Source organism: Salmo salar, chromosome 12, assembly GCF_965601325.2.
Source record: "Salmo salar chromosome 12, fSalSal1, whole genome shotgun sequence".
NCBI lineage: Eukaryota > Metazoa > Chordata > Actinopteri > Salmoniformes > Salmonidae > Salmo > Salmo salar.
The window spans coordinates 40,361,086-40,378,012 of record NC_138302.1 but is presented as its reverse complement, the minus strand read 5'-3'; the positions used below and the strand labels follow the sequence as shown (position 1 = coordinate 40,378,012).

At 38.5% G+C, this 16,927-nt stretch overlaps 1 protein-coding gene across 2 annotated transcripts; it reads right to left on the bottom strand.

Moving 5' to 3' along the window:
• Window positions 1–243: 243 nt before the first annotated feature.
• On the bottom strand, window positions 244–16,537 carry LOC106565009 (calpain-2 catalytic subunit). 2 transcript variants are annotated; one of them, XM_014131565.3, is made up of 21 exons: window positions 16,226–16,537; window positions 15,599–15,668; window positions 12,091–12,209; window positions 11,726–11,859; window positions 11,353–11,521; window positions 10,676–10,759; window positions 8,716–8,801; window positions 8,556–8,624; window positions 6,786–6,946; window positions 6,309–6,478; window positions 5,921–5,932; window positions 4,383–4,594; window positions 4,184–4,220; window positions 3,838–3,903; window positions 3,567–3,624; window positions 3,088–3,152; window positions 2,719–2,787; window positions 1,785–1,863; window positions 1,226–1,342; window positions 779–837; window positions 244–642 (listed from the first exon to the last, which is right to left on the bottom strand). In XM_014131565.3, exons 1-21 carry the CDS (start codon window positions 16,460–16,462, stop codon window positions 619–621), a joined length of 2,097 nt encoding a protein of 698 aa, XP_013987040.1. In that variant the 5' UTR covers window positions 16,463–16,537; the 3' UTR covers window positions 244–618. The 2 variants fall into 2 exon arrangements, with proteins under 2 accessions (XP_013987040.1, XP_082815032.1); XM_082958906.1 differs by lacking the exon at window positions 5,921–5,932.
• Between the last annotated feature and the right edge of the window lie 390 nt (window positions 16,538–16,927).

The following is a 16,927-nucleotide window of genomic DNA, read 5'->3' as shown; positions in this document are numbered from 1 at the left end:
CCCTTTCACCTGATGACGTGTGGTGCCTATGTGCGGTGCCGCGCGGTTTAGCATAAATGAATCAACCAAACCAATCATATCCACCCAATCGTATTTAGCGTATTATTAAAGGGCCAAGATCCGTGTATAGTTGGTGCGCAACTGGGTATCATAGGCGGTATAGGCCTCTAGACAGTCGTAGACCGTTGGTTTATAACCTAAAAGCCTACATATAGCCGATGGATTCATTTCCGACTGTTAACATTATTAGAATATAATAAATCTTTATTTGAGCATTGCATGGAATTCCATGTGGACATTCCATAAAACAGGCCAAAATAAAAAGCAATTTCACAATCTCTACAAGGCATATTTTCTAATACAAAAAGTAAACATTTTACAGTGGTTTCTGAACAAATATATCCTTGTTCCTCTTACAGAATGACATTCACATGAAATCTACCACAGTAATACCATACCACAGTTAGTAATGTCTTACCGAATACACAATACCATGCAGCAGTGAATAAAATACATACAAAAATGTGAAGATAAAAATCTAAAAAATTCCATTAAATAATGAATTGAATACTTGTTTTTTTAACTTGCACATTTTTCTTCGGAATGAACAGGGGTCTTCTAGATCATCGTAAATGTTAGCCACTGTAACAAAAAGAACAGACCATCATATTGCATTAGGCCTACCTGTGATGTGAATCCAAGCTATCTGCAGTACCATATCCATCATATCCAAGTCTGAGCAGCCATCATTGTTTCTTCTAATAATTCATTCACTGACCTGATGGAAGTCGAGCTCGATGGAGCCACTGTCATGAGCATCAATCTTCTTAAAGACTCCTGTATAAAATAGAGTAGTTATCAATTATTTACAGTAAAAAACACACAGGTTACAGCTCAAACTATGAATTCAGTGCCTAGTGTTAGATTTGCTGGATTTTATATAATTGAAAAGTTTTTAAACACTGTTTCTTCATTAGTTTTAAAATGACCACAAACTGGAGTTTGTGTTTCAGCCCAACAGCCACTTGGTTTGGAAGAGAACAAACTACATTGTTTGGAGTGAAACTACAGGCTTTGGGTTAAGATAGGGTAAGACAGATGTTCATAAAGCAACTGTAAGTTAAATTCCTCAAGAATAAATGGCTATATCGTTAACTGAAATGATGATTATTGAACAACAGGAAATCTTATGGATTGGGATTTTGAGAAAGCCAACTATACTCACTGAACATCATATCCAGACGCATAAGGCAGGCCACAAAGTTATCAAAGTCGATGGTCATGTCTGGCTCAGCGTAGCGAGCCACGAGGATCTGATAAATGCCATTGTTCAAAGTGAAGCCTGAGGAAGGAAAAGAAGAGTTTCCTTGTTAGAAACTGAGCAGTGAAGCATTGCGTGCAATGACAGCCTGTGTACCTAAGACTTTCTTTCTGTTGCAAACACCTTCAGTTCAGTCCAATTCCCCTTACTCCAAACTGTTTCAATGGGTTTTTAGTCTGTTATGCACATACATTATTCACTTCTAAGACCAATCAGCTTAGGCCTTGCTCAACAACTCAATTTCTAGAATTTGAACTCTATGGTTACGAGCACCAGTCATTTTCCAAATCGGGTGCTTCATTACAATACCATTGATATTTGTCCTTTCCCCTATCTACTTCTACTTAACCATGAACACTTTCGCCAATCCATATATGTCAGATCAGCGAAATCTCCAAGGAAGCCAAAAAGATAGGCTCAATGAAAAAGTAGTCACAGGATCAGAAAATGCCAAGAGACTCGCCTGCTTCTTTCAGGGCCATACGCATCTCTGGAGTACTCATGGTGCCTGAATTGTCCATGTCGTTCTTCTTATAGATACCCTGTAGGAACAAACGGCACATATTACCCAATTAAATATTTTTTGGTTATATATGCTCATAATAACAATGATGTCTTCTGCACTACTGCCAGGTAAAACATAGCATGCTCCACATTATCAGCATGGGTAAGTACTACATCCACTATTTCCAACTTAAATGTAATGTGTGATTGTATTCATTGTGCATTATTTCTAAGTAGTATTTTGTTTGTTGGTTTATCTTTTAGTTTTATTGTAAATGTTGAGTGTCTTATGTTCTAGTGTGTTAAACAATATGAGCCCTTATGTTAAATCTATTCCGACATATATATCTGTACTATGCCGATTAGATTAAGATCACTTTATTGGTCAATTGAACACAAGGTCAAAAATTTGACTTCTGCTTTTAACCTCCGAAAGCACACATACATTCACATACAGGGCGAGATGCAGGGGGGCTGCCACACGGGGTGCCCAGGTAGCTGTTGTTTTTAAGTGCCTTGCTCAAGGGCACACAATGGCATCTAGGATACCTTCTGGTTGCCAACTCACTTCCCAACAGATTTTTCCCATCAGACCCGGGATTGGAACTGGCAACCCTACAGTTGCTGGCTCGCCTTTTTAACCGCTCGGCTACCTACCGATGAAACGATGGCCATATATTTGTAATAAATATGACAGTATTTACAGGGGTCAAGACCCTCCTATTTTCTTTGTGTGACTAATCTCAGATATGCATCTCATCATTGTTTTTGGTTGAGCATGTTATGTCATACCTGTGACACCTGTTGTAGAAATTGCTGGGAACTACCAATAGCAAATAACAATCTACCCACTTCGGGGTAGAAATTCAAACCGTTCTCAACACATATCTTACCAGGTATTTCTGCACTTTCTTCCACAGAGTAGCGAATTCCCCAAGGCCCAATTTTCCATTCCCACTGTCCTACTGTAGAGTTAAGATTCAAACTTTCAGTACGAGCACACCATATCGTATAATTGGTTGAACATGGAACATAAGCAAATTCGTGCCACTGGCCAGCAGATGAAAGCACTGCTTTAGTTAATGTGATATAAGTTAGGAGATTGACATACTATAGTATAGATCAGAGGAGGCTGGTGGGAGGAGCTATAGGAGGACAGGCTCATTGTAATGGCTGGAATTGAATAAATTGAACGGTATCAAACACATCAAACATATGGAAACAACATTTAGTCTGGGAATACTGACGGAAAGAAAGGATACATCCATGAGGTTGACCATGATTCTACAGGTTTCAAGACTGAAGCCATCTGTTTTGATGTCAGTTCCTGCAAAACAACAAAAAGGACTATTGAGGGGTATTCCAGAAAAGGGAGATTAATTAGTTAGCCAGCAAATTTGTCAGATCTTGAATCAACGCTGCTCTAGATAGAATGTTCTGCTCCAGAGAGAGCTGAAACTATGGCAACGAATCATCCACAATAAAAGGATAACTCAACTCTATCCTGAATTTGTGGCTACATTCACAAGTTCTCAAGAGACTATCCCTGAACAGCAAACCTTGGACGATCCAATGTTCCCAACAACACTTTGTCACTCAAGTCAACCGTGTAACCGGAGTGAGCAACAGTTGACTAGATCTCAGGGCGGGTGAAATCACTTGTACAATGGGCTATCCAACACTGCGTAGCGACATACACTTCACATCTGCCTCAGATCCACAAAACAAAACTTTTACTTACGTTTGGAGACAATCTTATTCATGATGGTTTTCAGCTCTGCTGCAGAGATCTCCATGTCCTGAAGAAACAAAACAATTCAATACATATTGAACACAAAATGTTTTTTAAATTTTTTACATTAACATGAATGAACCTCAAAGAGAAACTTTTTCCAGATGAATGATGTTTAGGTTCACCCTCTTTAACATCCTTTGTAAGTGGATGAGGAGGTTAGGAGGTTGTAATGCACTGATAAAAGTGTCAAAAGAATGATGTGTAAAAAAGAATGTACATCTCCTGCAAGCTTTGTAAACAAGCCTCTAAATCCTGCGTCGACTTCAGCATCAGATACGGTCTCCTAAAAAATAAAAGAGTTGATTTTAGAACATAATTAGAATGTTTATGCATGTAAAGATATGAAAGCAATACTCACAATAAACCAAGAAACCGGAGTTGTAATAACATGTTTGTTTCTTTGGGATTGTTCTAAACAAGGACTATTAGGCACTGTTAGTTATCAATTGTGTTAAGTATCAGAAAGTACCTTAAGCATTGTTATTACCCAACTTCCTAATAAATACCAGTGGAAACAATAGCATAAAATAAAGTGAAACCAAAACAGTCTGTGCACTACTCACATCATCTAAGTCTGCCTTGACAGGATCGTCACATGGTCTAAATAGCACAACATAAAAAATAAATAAATGGACATCTTAGCAGGCAGTAACAAGCCAGACTACCAACACATTACATGTCAGAGGTCATTGTGTGTGCAGGAGTCATTTTATCATTTGGCCCTGAAAATGTATGAAACCTGAACAAAGGTGAGAGCATTACCGAGTCTCAGTCTGCTTCTCTGAGAAAACACGGATGCAGAAGTCGCCATTTAGGTGTGGCTCAAAGGTGGAGGGCACAATGAGGTACTCCCCGGGGGGCATTTTGAAGCGGGTGCTAACCTCTCGAAGGTTGACGAAGGTCTCAGACCGGGCTTTTTGAGCATGTGTCAGGAAATAATTCTTGTCCAGGTGAACCTCCCTCTGACCATGAAACTAACAGGAGAACAAACCAATCAGGGAAAGATGCAGAGTGTGTTTTAAGAAACAAACAAACAAATGGCATTCCTAAAGGTTATTTAAAGTACAGAACAGGGGTTGGAACCAAAATTATTTTCTAATTGTTAAATTCTGAACAGAAACATTTTTTTTTTTGTTCCGTTCCACTGTTCCGACCAGCAAAATACAATTCTGAACCGGTTTGAACCAAAAAGCAATTTATATTGTTCCTTTTTAAACCTCTGAAATCAGCATCTTTTTTTTACATTCAGCTCGACATTACATCATTTTACCAATGGATAGAGCAGCTCGCTATGGAGCGGGCAAGCTATGTAGATGCATTGGACAGACAAGTGTAACGCAAGGTGCAACATGCGACTGAAATGATGCGGGTGAGGAGAGTGCTAGGCATGAAGCGTTGGGCATCTTGTTGTTATGACATGCATTATCTGAATTAGGCCTACAGAATTATACCTACGGAGGAGCGGCTTCTATGAAGGAACTTTGAATGTCTTTGTACTTCAGAGAGTTGGCTGAACTAACATTTTACCAGAGCTTGCCCTTGATCATAATTCTCAGTTCCATCACATTACACATAATGTCACCTAGAGTTTTCAAGAGCTAGACCAGAGCTAGCTAACAAGCTTTTGTGTGCAGAGCGGCACTAGAATTCAAATAAAAAAACGACTTACCTTTTTGTAGTTAATAAATCCAATGGGAAACGTGATAACTATAGTTTCCTTAACTAGCATAGCATCTCTCTCCCTAATTTCGGAATCATGCCTGTAAAGTCAGTAGCTACAGTAGACTATGCATGCTCAGCAGGAGGGGGAGGGGCAGGTACCACACACACACACACACACACACACACACACACACACACACACACACACACACACACACACACACACACACACACACACACACACACACACACACACACACCCCCCCCGGCAAAGATTTTCAGCTGGCAGACACTGGAATACGTTTCTGAGTGACAGTGAGGGCTTTGCATTTTTTTTTTGTGGGACTGGAAAAAAATGCCTAGAACGTAAAATAACGTTATTAACCGGTTCCCATATTTTTTTAAATAACATTTCCTTTCTGGAACAGTAGAGATCACTTTCATTCTCGGTTCCGGTTCTGTTCCTCAATTTTTTACAATTATATTCCAGTTTTTGGTTCTGTTCCCTGAACCGGTTCCAACCCCTGGTACAGAAAACAATTAAAGGAGAGTACTGTAACATATGTAAACATATGTAGCAGACCTTTGTTGACTATTGGTCATTACACACTGCACGGTCTCTTTGGTTAATCCCTCACCTGTGATGGAACCTAAAACAAAATAAAAATAACTATATTTTCACCTCATATCGACAAATTTGTATAGTCTTAGTATCATCTCATAATGACAATGATATCCTGAATTAATAACAGATATTTTCAGTCAGTTAAAAAATTGCAGCATCGAAATAAACAGTTATTCAAATATATAAATGCCAAAAACAAAACAAAGCATTTAAATACATTTGCCAATGCCAACAGAGCATGTCAGATGCCTTTTAATTGTGATTTGAACACCTTGACTATCTAGTTCAACTTGTACAAGGAGTATGGAGTATGTGGAATTTTTAGTGAAACTGCTTTGCCCACTAGAACCTACCCCCTTCCTCAAGCTACACCGCAGGGGGTTGAGAAAGACCTTCCTCACCTCATAGATGGCGAAGCCAATGGTGTGCATGTCTTCGCCTACTTTCCTCAACCGGCGCCGGTTCTTCTGGATCAGGCCCACCACGAAGCTGCAGCCCACCTCGTTATCATCAGGGTCATCGTCCTCCTCATCCAGCCTGATCACAAATTGGGGGTTCATCCAGAAGGTGTCTGGAGTTGGGAGGGAGGTAATGGAATAAATATCCTTGGAATGTTATGCTAATATTCAATAAAATGTTGTGTACAGCATTTGTAACAACTACCACTGATACCACTGAACAAGCACTGTACACAGGCAGTTGTTTTGTAAACAAAGACACTGCGTAAACATTGCTATGAGTTTAATATAATTCCAGCTTTTGTACTGGCTTTTGCACCATTGATGCATATCAAATGAATGGTTCTCTGCTCTCTAAGTGAATGTGAAAGTAGAGAGACGAATATGGTCACTTTTGAATACTTCAGCAATTGTACTCACAGGCGTGGTTCCTGCACCCCCCAGCAGTGGAACCCTTCCTCCAGCTACCATCATAGTTACACACACTCCAGTGCTTCACAGAGTCATCCGTTAGCGTATCTGGGGTCAGAGTGCAAATCTCTATGCGAGAGTAATGCCGCAGGAACTCTGTAAATGACATCCTGCACATGGGCAAGAATGGGTGGAATACTTAGCTGATACAGTTGATAGATTAAAGGGGACAGATCCACTTTAAAGGTCAATGCATTTTGTAACTTTCATTTAATTTTCATTTCAGGTACTATGAACACATTTGGGCAAGAAGCTTAACTAAAAGATAAAACTGAAAAAAACAAAACAGAAACACTAACAAAAAATAAATACATTTTCTACGACCCACCCTTCAGTTTAGAAACAAAAACAGGGGCAGCACTTTTGACTGGAAATTACAGAATGCACCTTTCATTGGTCATAACATAAAACATCTTCTGGCAAAAGTGGTGTAAAGTATTTAAGTAAAAATACATTAAAGTACTAATAAAGTAGTTTTTATGGGTATCTGTACTTTACTACTTATATTTTTGACTTTTACTTCACTACATTCCTGAAGAAAATTATGTACATTTTACTCCATACATTTTCCCTGACATCCAAAAGTACTCATTACATTTTGAATGCTTATGTAACCGATGTGAAATGGCTAGTTAGTTAGCGGTGGTGCGCGCTAATAACGTTTCAATCGGGTGACGTCACTCGCTCTGAGACCTGAAGTAGTTGTTCCCCTTCCTCTGCAAGGGCCGTGGTTTTTGTGGCGCGATGGGTAACGATGCTTCGTGGGTGTCAGTTGTTGATGTGTGCAGAGGGTGCAGAGGGTTCAAGCCCAGGTTGGGGCGAGGGGGGGACGGAAGCTATACTGTTGCACTTAGCAGGACAGGAAAATTGTCAAACTCAAGCACTTACCAAGATAAATTCCCTGGTCATCCCTACTGCCTCTGATCTGGTAGACTCACTAAACACACATGCTTAGTTTGTAAATTATGTCTGAGTGATGGAGTGTGCCCTGGCTAAGTATATTTAAACCCAAATACTTTTAGACTTTTACTCAAGTAGTATTTTACTGGGTGACTCACTTTAACTTGATTAATTTTCTATCAAGGTATCTTAACTTTTACTCAAGCACTGAATACAAGTATTGGGTACTTTTTTCACCACTGTCTGGCACAATAGTTACTGTTAAGCGAATGCATATAACATAACATATGTCTTAAGGCTACAGCTAGCAATTTTAGCCTAACAGGTTTATTAATGCTTTGACTACAGGTATAACATTTTAACTAACAGGGTTCAAGGCTTTGGCTACATCTAGAAATGTTTGCCTAAGTGTAGCGGACATGAGTCAGGCTCATAGTCTCATAATGGGGTATCCCCACGTGCGAGTGACTTCAAAATCAATATCACCCTGGGCCCAACAGGAAATATCGTTGGTTTCTCCTGTGAGAGACCAGGGTTCACATCCTGCCCGTGACATAAGGGCGACATTTTCGTAATGCAAAACCATTATGTGCAAAACTTATCATAAACTCAATATAATTTGGCAGCTTGATTTATTTGGAAACTCTTCAACAATAAGCATTAAAAGGATGCGGTTATCTAAACTACTACTAATGACCTCATAACACACATTATTGAAAAGTTTGTAACTTGGCATAAGATATGTAGCTCAATGTGTTACCCATACTCCTTAGTATTAAACACAAGGTTATCAACTCTAAATAACTAATATTGTTGTACCAGAATTCTCCATCATCAGCTTTGACATTCTGGCGCTCCGAATCATCAACGGAGTTCCACTCTGAGGAGCTGGAAGGAGGGCAAAGCAGTGAAAGGTCATACTACTATAAGGTACAAGGCACCTTCATTTCTCTGAGCTGTTGTTCTGATAAAGGCACACCTGTCACTCCAAGCCCCTGTCCACTCCACTTGACCCCAAGGGTTACGTATCCTGATCAGCTTCTCCTTACGGCCACGATAGGTCACCTAAAAGCACATGCACAACTTACACATAAGTACCCTCATGGAACCTCAATTGGGATCATGTGGGTGGTGAAATGATTGCGTCTTCACATCATTTGGGTGACACTTTACATTAAGTTGCCCTTATGCCATAACGAGAATGTTTATAGTTAGAAGAATGTAATAATTTATCTTAATTTCTTGGACCACAATGTAAAAAATTCCACACATCTACAGTTGAACTCAGTTGAAGTCGGTTTACATACACTTTAAATACACTTAAGTTGGAGTCATTAAAACTCGTTTTTCAACCACTCCACAAATAACTAGTTTTGGCAAGTCGGTTAGAACATCTACTTTGTGCATGACACAAGTAATTTTTCCAACAATTGTTTACAGACAGATTATTTCACTTATAATTCACTACATCACAATTCCAGTGGGTTAGAAGTTAACATACACTAGCTGACTGTGCCTTTAAACAGCTTGGAAAATTCCAGAAAATGATGTCATGGCTTTAGAAGCTTCTGATAGGCTAATTGACATAATTTCAGTCAATTGGAGGTGTACCTGTGGATGTATTTCAAGGCCTACCTTCAAACTCAGTGCCTCTTTGCTTGATATCATGGGAAAATCAAAAGAAATCAGCCAACAAAGACCTCAGAAAAAAATTGTAGACCTCCACAAGTCTGGTTCATCCTTGGGAGCAATTTACAAACACCTGAAGGTACCATGTTCATCTGTACAAACAATAGTACGCAAGTATAAACACCATTGGACCACGCAGCCGTCATACCGCTCAGGAAGGAGACGCGTTCTGTCTCCTAGAGATTTACGTACTTTGGTGCGAAAAGTGCAAATCAATCCCAGAAGAACAGCAAAGGACCTTGTGAAGATGCTGGAGGAAACAGGTACAAAAGTATCTATATCCACAGTAAAACGAGTCCTATATCAACATAACCTGAAAGGCCGCTCAGCAAGGAAGAAGCCACTGCTCCAAAACCTCCATAAAAAAGCCAGACTATGGTTTGCAACTGCACATGGGGACAAAGATCATACTTTTTGGAGAAATGTCCTCTGGTCTGATAGAACTGTTTGGCCATAATGACCATCGTTATGTTTGGAGGAAAAAGGGGGAGGCTTGCAAGCCGAAGAATACCATCCCAAACGTGAAGCACGGGGGTGGCAGCATCATGTTGTGGGGGTGCTTTGCTGCAGGAGGGACTGGTGCCCTTCACAAAATAGATGGCATCATGAGGTAGGAAAATTATGTGGATATATTGAAGCAACATCTCAAGACATCAGTCAGGAAGTTAAAGCTTGGTCGCAAATGGGTCTTCCAAATGGACAATGACGCCAAGCACACTTCCAAAGTTGTGGCAAAATGGCTTAAGAACAACAAAGTCAAGGTATTGGAGTGGCCATCACAAAGCCCTAACCTCAATCCTATAGACAATTTGTGGGCAGAACTGAAAAAGTGTGTGTGAGCAAGGAGGCCTACAAACCTCACTTAGTTACACCAGCTCTGTCAGGAGGAATGGGCCAAAATTCACCCAACTTATTGTGGGAAGCTTGTGGAAGGCTACCCGAAACGTTTGACCCAAGTTAAACAATTTAAAGGCAATGCTACCAAATACTAACTGAGCTTATGTAAACTTCTGACCCACTGGGAATGTGATGAAAGAAATAAAAGCTGAAATAAATCATTATCTCTACTATTATTCTGACATTTCACATTCTTAAAATAAAGTGGTGATCCTAACTGACCTAATACAGGGAATTTTTACTAGGATTAAATGTCAGGAATTGTGAAACACTGAGTTTAAATGCATTTGGCTAAGGTGTATGTAAACTTCCGACTTCAACTGTACATCATCTACTTTCATTTTGGGTCTCACCTCAACAGCCCCTGTTAGAGAGTAGGCATGCCCTTTCACCAGCTTCTGTCGTGTGACTGCCTCAGAATCAGCGGCACTGGTTATCTGCACCAACACAGGAAAACTAGGATTAGACCAAAGAATTGTAGGGGTGTGAGAAAAAAACTTGGAATGAACTATGAACTGAATGGTTACACAAGACCTAGATGTTCATACTGTATACAGTATATTTTGAACTTCAACTTGACCATGTTACTTCCTACCAAGAAACTTTTCCCTTGCCACTTTTTCCTTGCCGCCTGCTAGGTCTTTTGGCTTAGGTCTAGGTTACTATTGTTAAGCACTTTGTAACAAATGTGTTTAAAAAATAACTGCATAATTTGATTAATTGATTATTTATTATTATTTATTATTATTATTTTATTATTATTATTATTATTTATTATTATTATTGTTTATGTTACACATTTACCCCTTTCTACTCTACCTCTCGTAATGTACATCACACATTGATTTTCCATTTCTAAACGCACACACTGTGCAAAGAAAACCTATATAGCCAACACACTATCCAACAGGATAACTTGAAACATATATTTGAATGATATTTAAAAAATATATATATATTTTAACGGTCTATGGTGACAATTGTGCTGTTAAAATAAACAGTGTGAAAAGGACAGAAAAGAGAGCCTTACGTCAATGGAGCAGCCAAGCAGAGCCCCTGACTCGATTGCCTTCTTAATAATCTGGAACATGTTCGGAGGGGGTTTCCTCAGGTCGTAGTTCTCTGCAATGCCCCCAGTGAAGTCCTCAAAGCCCTCAGTGGTGGAGCCCCCAGACAGGGCCTCGTAGCAGCCATTCACCCTGTGGGCAAGGCAGAAAGACTGAAATTAAAAAGACTAAATCACACATGTTTAAAATAGGTCACACAATGGTTTTCCCTACAATGCCTAAAGAAAGTATTGTATTCTTAGCATTTGCCATGCAATATTTGCATTTTGTCAGCATAGATTTTTGACTGCTACACCGGCAGTTAATCATTAAGGCAGCGCAAGTATATAGACTCACTTGGCGTAGGCCTTCTCCAGCAGTGCACTCCAGAACTCTGAGCCCTCAGCTGAGTGAACAAACAGCAGCTCTCCATCTTTTGTTGGCAGCCTGTCATCAATGACAACGTCCACCCACTCCCCAAACTGCCAAAACTGTATAATGGGGGACATAAATGAATCAATACAATTTCGTAACATAATTCATCAGTTTAGACCTTGTGTATTTTCAACCTATGTATTTAAATGGTTAAAAACATGTAGCATATTTTGATTACATTAAAGGTACACATTGTTACCTATTTGTATTTTGGGTGAGTACACAGAGTATACATAGATTACAAAAAAAAGCCTAACATTATTTCGCTTTTTACACTTTTATTTTACCTGAAAGTGAAAAATGCCAGCGTAACTTTCCCCAAAGCTCTGTCCAACGGGGACCACTCTAGCCATGACATCTTCATTGAGTGTCAAAGAGGCAATGGCAGCCAAAAGCCAACAGTCACCTAAATAAAAAATAAAGAACAGAATCTAAGTTTGTATATTTGGGTTTATTTACATGATTTATATAGATTACAGTTGTGTACTTTTGGGGAATATTTGCATTATGATGTTAACCACAAGCAGTGAGTGCACCAAGCTATTGCCCAATGCAAACAAGAGTGCATTGTGATGTGGCAACACACTGGAAGGATATGTCTGTAGCTAACCTCCTCTAATATTGTGTAGTTTCCAATGGGGACAGGGAACAATAAACAGATCTGTTAAGTCCACCCAGAGAACAGCGGAAAGTGAAAAGCCAACAGTCACTTAACAATAAAATAACTGGTTCTAAGTGGTTTAACTGGTTGATTTTGGGTTATCTATTATATTATCAATGCAGTTGTGACATTTGCAATGGTAGGCTAAACATTAACTGGAGACAAACAATTCTGTAAACTAGGGTCCTATCATAAAGTTTGTTATGAGGACATAGGCCATTGAGTCAAATTTTCAAGTTAAGTCAAATGAGGAAATCAAATGAACAAAACTAGGTAATAAAATATTAGTTATATTATACCGTTTTTCTCAATCATGTGCAAGCGTTTTTTTCCCCCAGAACTGTGGACAAACGTAACTATAGCAGAACAACAATGATCAAATGGCCAAATTAATTTGCCAAACTTCTGATCACTTTTTTGTCTTTGTATCTGGATTGCATATCTTAGACGCGCTTTTGCAAAACTATAAATACAAATAAATACAAATCAATGAATATAAAATTTGGTAACACTTTACTTGACACCTAGCGTCATAACACATTATGATACGGTCATAACCATGTCATAAAATGTCATAACAGCTGACATAACTTGTCATAACCTACGATAATATGGTGATAACACTGTCATGACCCCTATATTTACACCTGTTGTGACATATATGGCGTTATTTTATGGCTGGTTATGACACCTACATTCAAATGTGTTTTTTCCCTGCCAATAAGTTTCCTTTCGATTGAAAATTTGTTTCTTAACCTGTGTTGTTGTTGTAATGAATTCTTGAAAGTCGTGTTTTTAAACTTTATAACACTGTCAAGAAGCACTATGACCATCCTGTGTCACTTTACGTGGATTAAGAAAATACACTTTGACACTGTCAAGAAGCATTATGACCATCAGAATCATATAAGCCAGATAGGCCTATTACATACATGCCCTTATGTCAATCATCAGTCAAAAAGAGAGTGTCTTATCCTGCTCCTGATATATGCTCCTGCATTCATCCCAGTCATCAGCAACAGAGAATTGGGGTAGGTACATGTCTGACATCAGTGTGTGTGCAATTACAATGATAATTCAATATGGTCAATTTCAGAAAATGTTATACAACATAAAAATACTGTTGACAAATAGGCTATGGTGTAATTGAATGTTTTGCCTTGTGATGTGGGTTTTGACACTCTTATGTAGGTGTCATAACCAGGCATAAAATAACGCAATATATGTCACAACTATATGTGTCATGACATTGTTTTGACCATATTACGACAGATGACACGTTATGTCAACTGTTATGACATATAACGTGTTATGACACTAGGTGTCAAGTTCACTGTTAAGTGTTTTGTTCTCCAAATCATAACACATTTTTATCAGAAGAGAAATAAGTCTGAATGTGTTCACTGTTTCCAGCCATCATCAGTAAATATTAGTGCACAAAATTCTAAATCACCATCAGTTCTATATTTTTACAACATTGTGGACATGCAGAGGTGCAGAGAATAAGTTTGGGTTATTTCTAAGTAACTTTGGGTTAGTCCTAAGTCGTCATCTCCAACATTGTGACCTTCCATTACAGTGCTTTGCTTTGGTGTGTGTTGAGGCTTATACATTCATCATATAAGTTGTGTTTCTCCACTGTATTTATATTTCGTTATTTCTATTGGGGATTGTCTGCTTGGTGATGGAAAGGCTACAAAGGCATAATTAGACCAGCCTACTTATTAAATACATGGAATTGGTTTCTGATTATACCGATGAATAAATCCTGTACACAATGTGCTATTTTCCATTTTCTTTTTTATTAGAAACAATATTTAACTTGATGTGTATGAATTTATTTGGTGAAAAATGCATAAAAGGACAGTGATTGCCCATAATATTGCACCTTGATAGTTGAATTTCCAATTCTGATCATTAAGAGACTGCAAAGAAAATATATTGATGTAACGAGATTTTTTTAAGACAGACTAACTTTCTGTTTTGTCAGCTTGACTCAAGAGGTATGTATTGTTGTGTTAACATGCAGGCAGTCATGTTCTTTTGATGATTTTATTTGCAATTGATTAATGTATGTTCTGTTTTAAAAAGGTAACTTGTGTACACTGTTTTGAAAATCAACATTGTTCCAAAAACTGCTTGTATTTGAAAACATTTTTAATATAGAAGTTAATTTAAATTAATATTTCATATCAGCAGGGTAACTAAGTTGAAACAGCTAAACAACTTATAGCCTGTTATACACGCTCAGAACATATCAAGCTAAAATTAAGCATTATAAATTTACCTTGAAGCTGTCAGTTTACAAAAAACTGGCACACAAATGGTAGTGCCTCTGAATGAATAAAAGACTATTCAAACTATTCTGCAACCTACGAGTGTCCTGGCTCCTACAAAAGAAAGCTTAGCTGGCATGCATGTTTTCACAGTTGTAGATTTGAAAAAAAGAGAAACTAGAATTCTGGTGTGGTTTTACAGAGGCACGCACACAAGTGGTGAGTCAGCCTATGAAGAACAAAAATCTATATTCTCCAATTCTGCAAACTAGTTACAACAGGGAAAGGCAGACTTTGTGTGTGTGTGTGTGTGCCCACGTGTGTGTGTGTGTGTGTGTGTGTGTGTGTGTGTGTGTGTGTGTGTGTGTGTGTGTGTGTGTGTGTGTGTGTGTGTGTGTGTGTGTGTGTGTATCTGTGTGTGGTCTTCACTTCCCACTTGGACACAGTCTCCTTAAAAACATATTTGCCGTTGATTAAACCAGTGACAAACAATGGCCAAACCCCTTTCTGTGGTATGAGGGTGATATCAAATTTCAGCTGCATTTTTACAAGGCCAAAAAACTTCATTCTCCCTTTTAGATGATTGCCCTTCCTGAATATGTACTAGAAAAGGCACAGTTATATGTTTCAGGTGGTTTGTATTATTTATTTGGCAGAAGACTGGACTCTACAATAAACAGTGCTGAGGAAGGCCATAGAGCTCTTATGCAGTGCATGAAGAATGTAAATGTTTTAAGTGAGTGTAGGGGCTGTACTAGTTCAACTGGCGTTTTGATGCAATGGGGGCTTTTTCCAAAGGCAGTTTTTCGAATAAAAATTGCTTTGCAGTGAAGCCTATAAGAGTGTGACATAACTTACCTAGAGCTCCTTGACAGATATCTGTTCTGGTGGCTCCTCCAACAATGAACTCTGGACTTGAGCACAACTCCTGAGGATATTATGTCACATTTAACCATGCATTAACGACAAGAGCAGAAAAACAAACAACAAAGCCAAGAGCATTTTCTATGCTTAGGATATCTCATATAAAAGCAAAGGAAAAATGGATAAATCAAGTAACAATGTCAAATGATATATTAAGAAATTCACAATCTACATAGTTTATGCAATATTGAAAAGCTGTCGCAAATTCCAAATTCTTTACAAGCATTGTCTAGAATCATTAAACTGCATGAATCAATGCTTAGCTTGGTTTTATCCTGGCCTCCGGTGGACAAATATTGTCTCTGCAGCATAAGTAGGCTATTGACGCAGTTGAGTTGAGCTTGATTCAAAACCCCCTCTACTTAATATTTTAGAAAATAATCACAGAATAGGCTATCGGCCAAATGATGCACGGGGTAGTTTAAAACGCACGGGGCAACAATATGAACGGAGCAAATATGATGGGAAATTGGAAATACATATCTATTATAATGTTTCAAATAAAACTTTCTAAAATAAACTAAAACATATAACATTAATGGGTGGAAAAAATATACTTACTCCTGGCCTTTTCCATTGCACTGCTCTAGTTTTGTAGGAGCCTGGTCCGAGTTCATTAAAGCCCAGAGATTCGGGTGCGGCTGGGAAAGTTGGATCCGAGAATAGCCCTCCTCGACTTAAACATTGCGCCCTAAGCGCTTCAAAATCCTGATTGAGATATTTCACCGCATTGGCATTGGTGCCAAACCCTGCAGCCAATGCCCGCTTTTTGGCTAGGTTAGACGCCATTCCAGACATTATCAATGAGATGCTGTACAACGTCGCTATCACCAAAAATGTACAGATGTTAATGGAAAGTTTTGCTGTGACTCTCCGCCCAAAACTTTTACAGGCGTGGCTTGTCAGACGCAACATCTCTTACGGAAAAGAAAGAGCTCAATTGAACATCTCCATACAATTTTCACATCTTTAATTGCACATTAACAACACATATTTTAGGAATCAGAAATCTCTAATATTCATTGGGCATTTGACATTAATTGAACGTTCTCTGTCGTGTAGCCAACACTACTAGCCTTCCCATTAATAACAAAGTTAACTAATAATAGTCTAGGCAAGGTATTCACATTTTTTTTATAATATTTTTTTATTTTTTATAAAAAATATTAAAAAAGCATTCTCCACATTTTCAAACAGTCCATTTATATTTTCCACTGGGAGTTTTTTTTCTTGCCTGAGTAGCCTTGTTTCACTGACATCTAA

Coding starts and splice junctions, on each gene's coding strand:
- LOC106565009 (XM_014131565.3), bottom strand. CDS start 16,462: ATGTCTGGAATGGCGTCTAACCTAGCCAAAAAGCGGGCATTGGCTGCA. Junction 15,669..16,225: donor TGCAATGGAAAAGGCCAGGA/GTAAGTATATTT, acceptor TAATATCCTCAG/GAGTTGTGCTCAAGTCCAGA. Junction 3,904..4,183: donor TCAAGGCAGACTTAGATGAT/GTGAGTAGTGCA, acceptor TTTATTTTTTAG/GAGACCGTATCTGATGCTGA.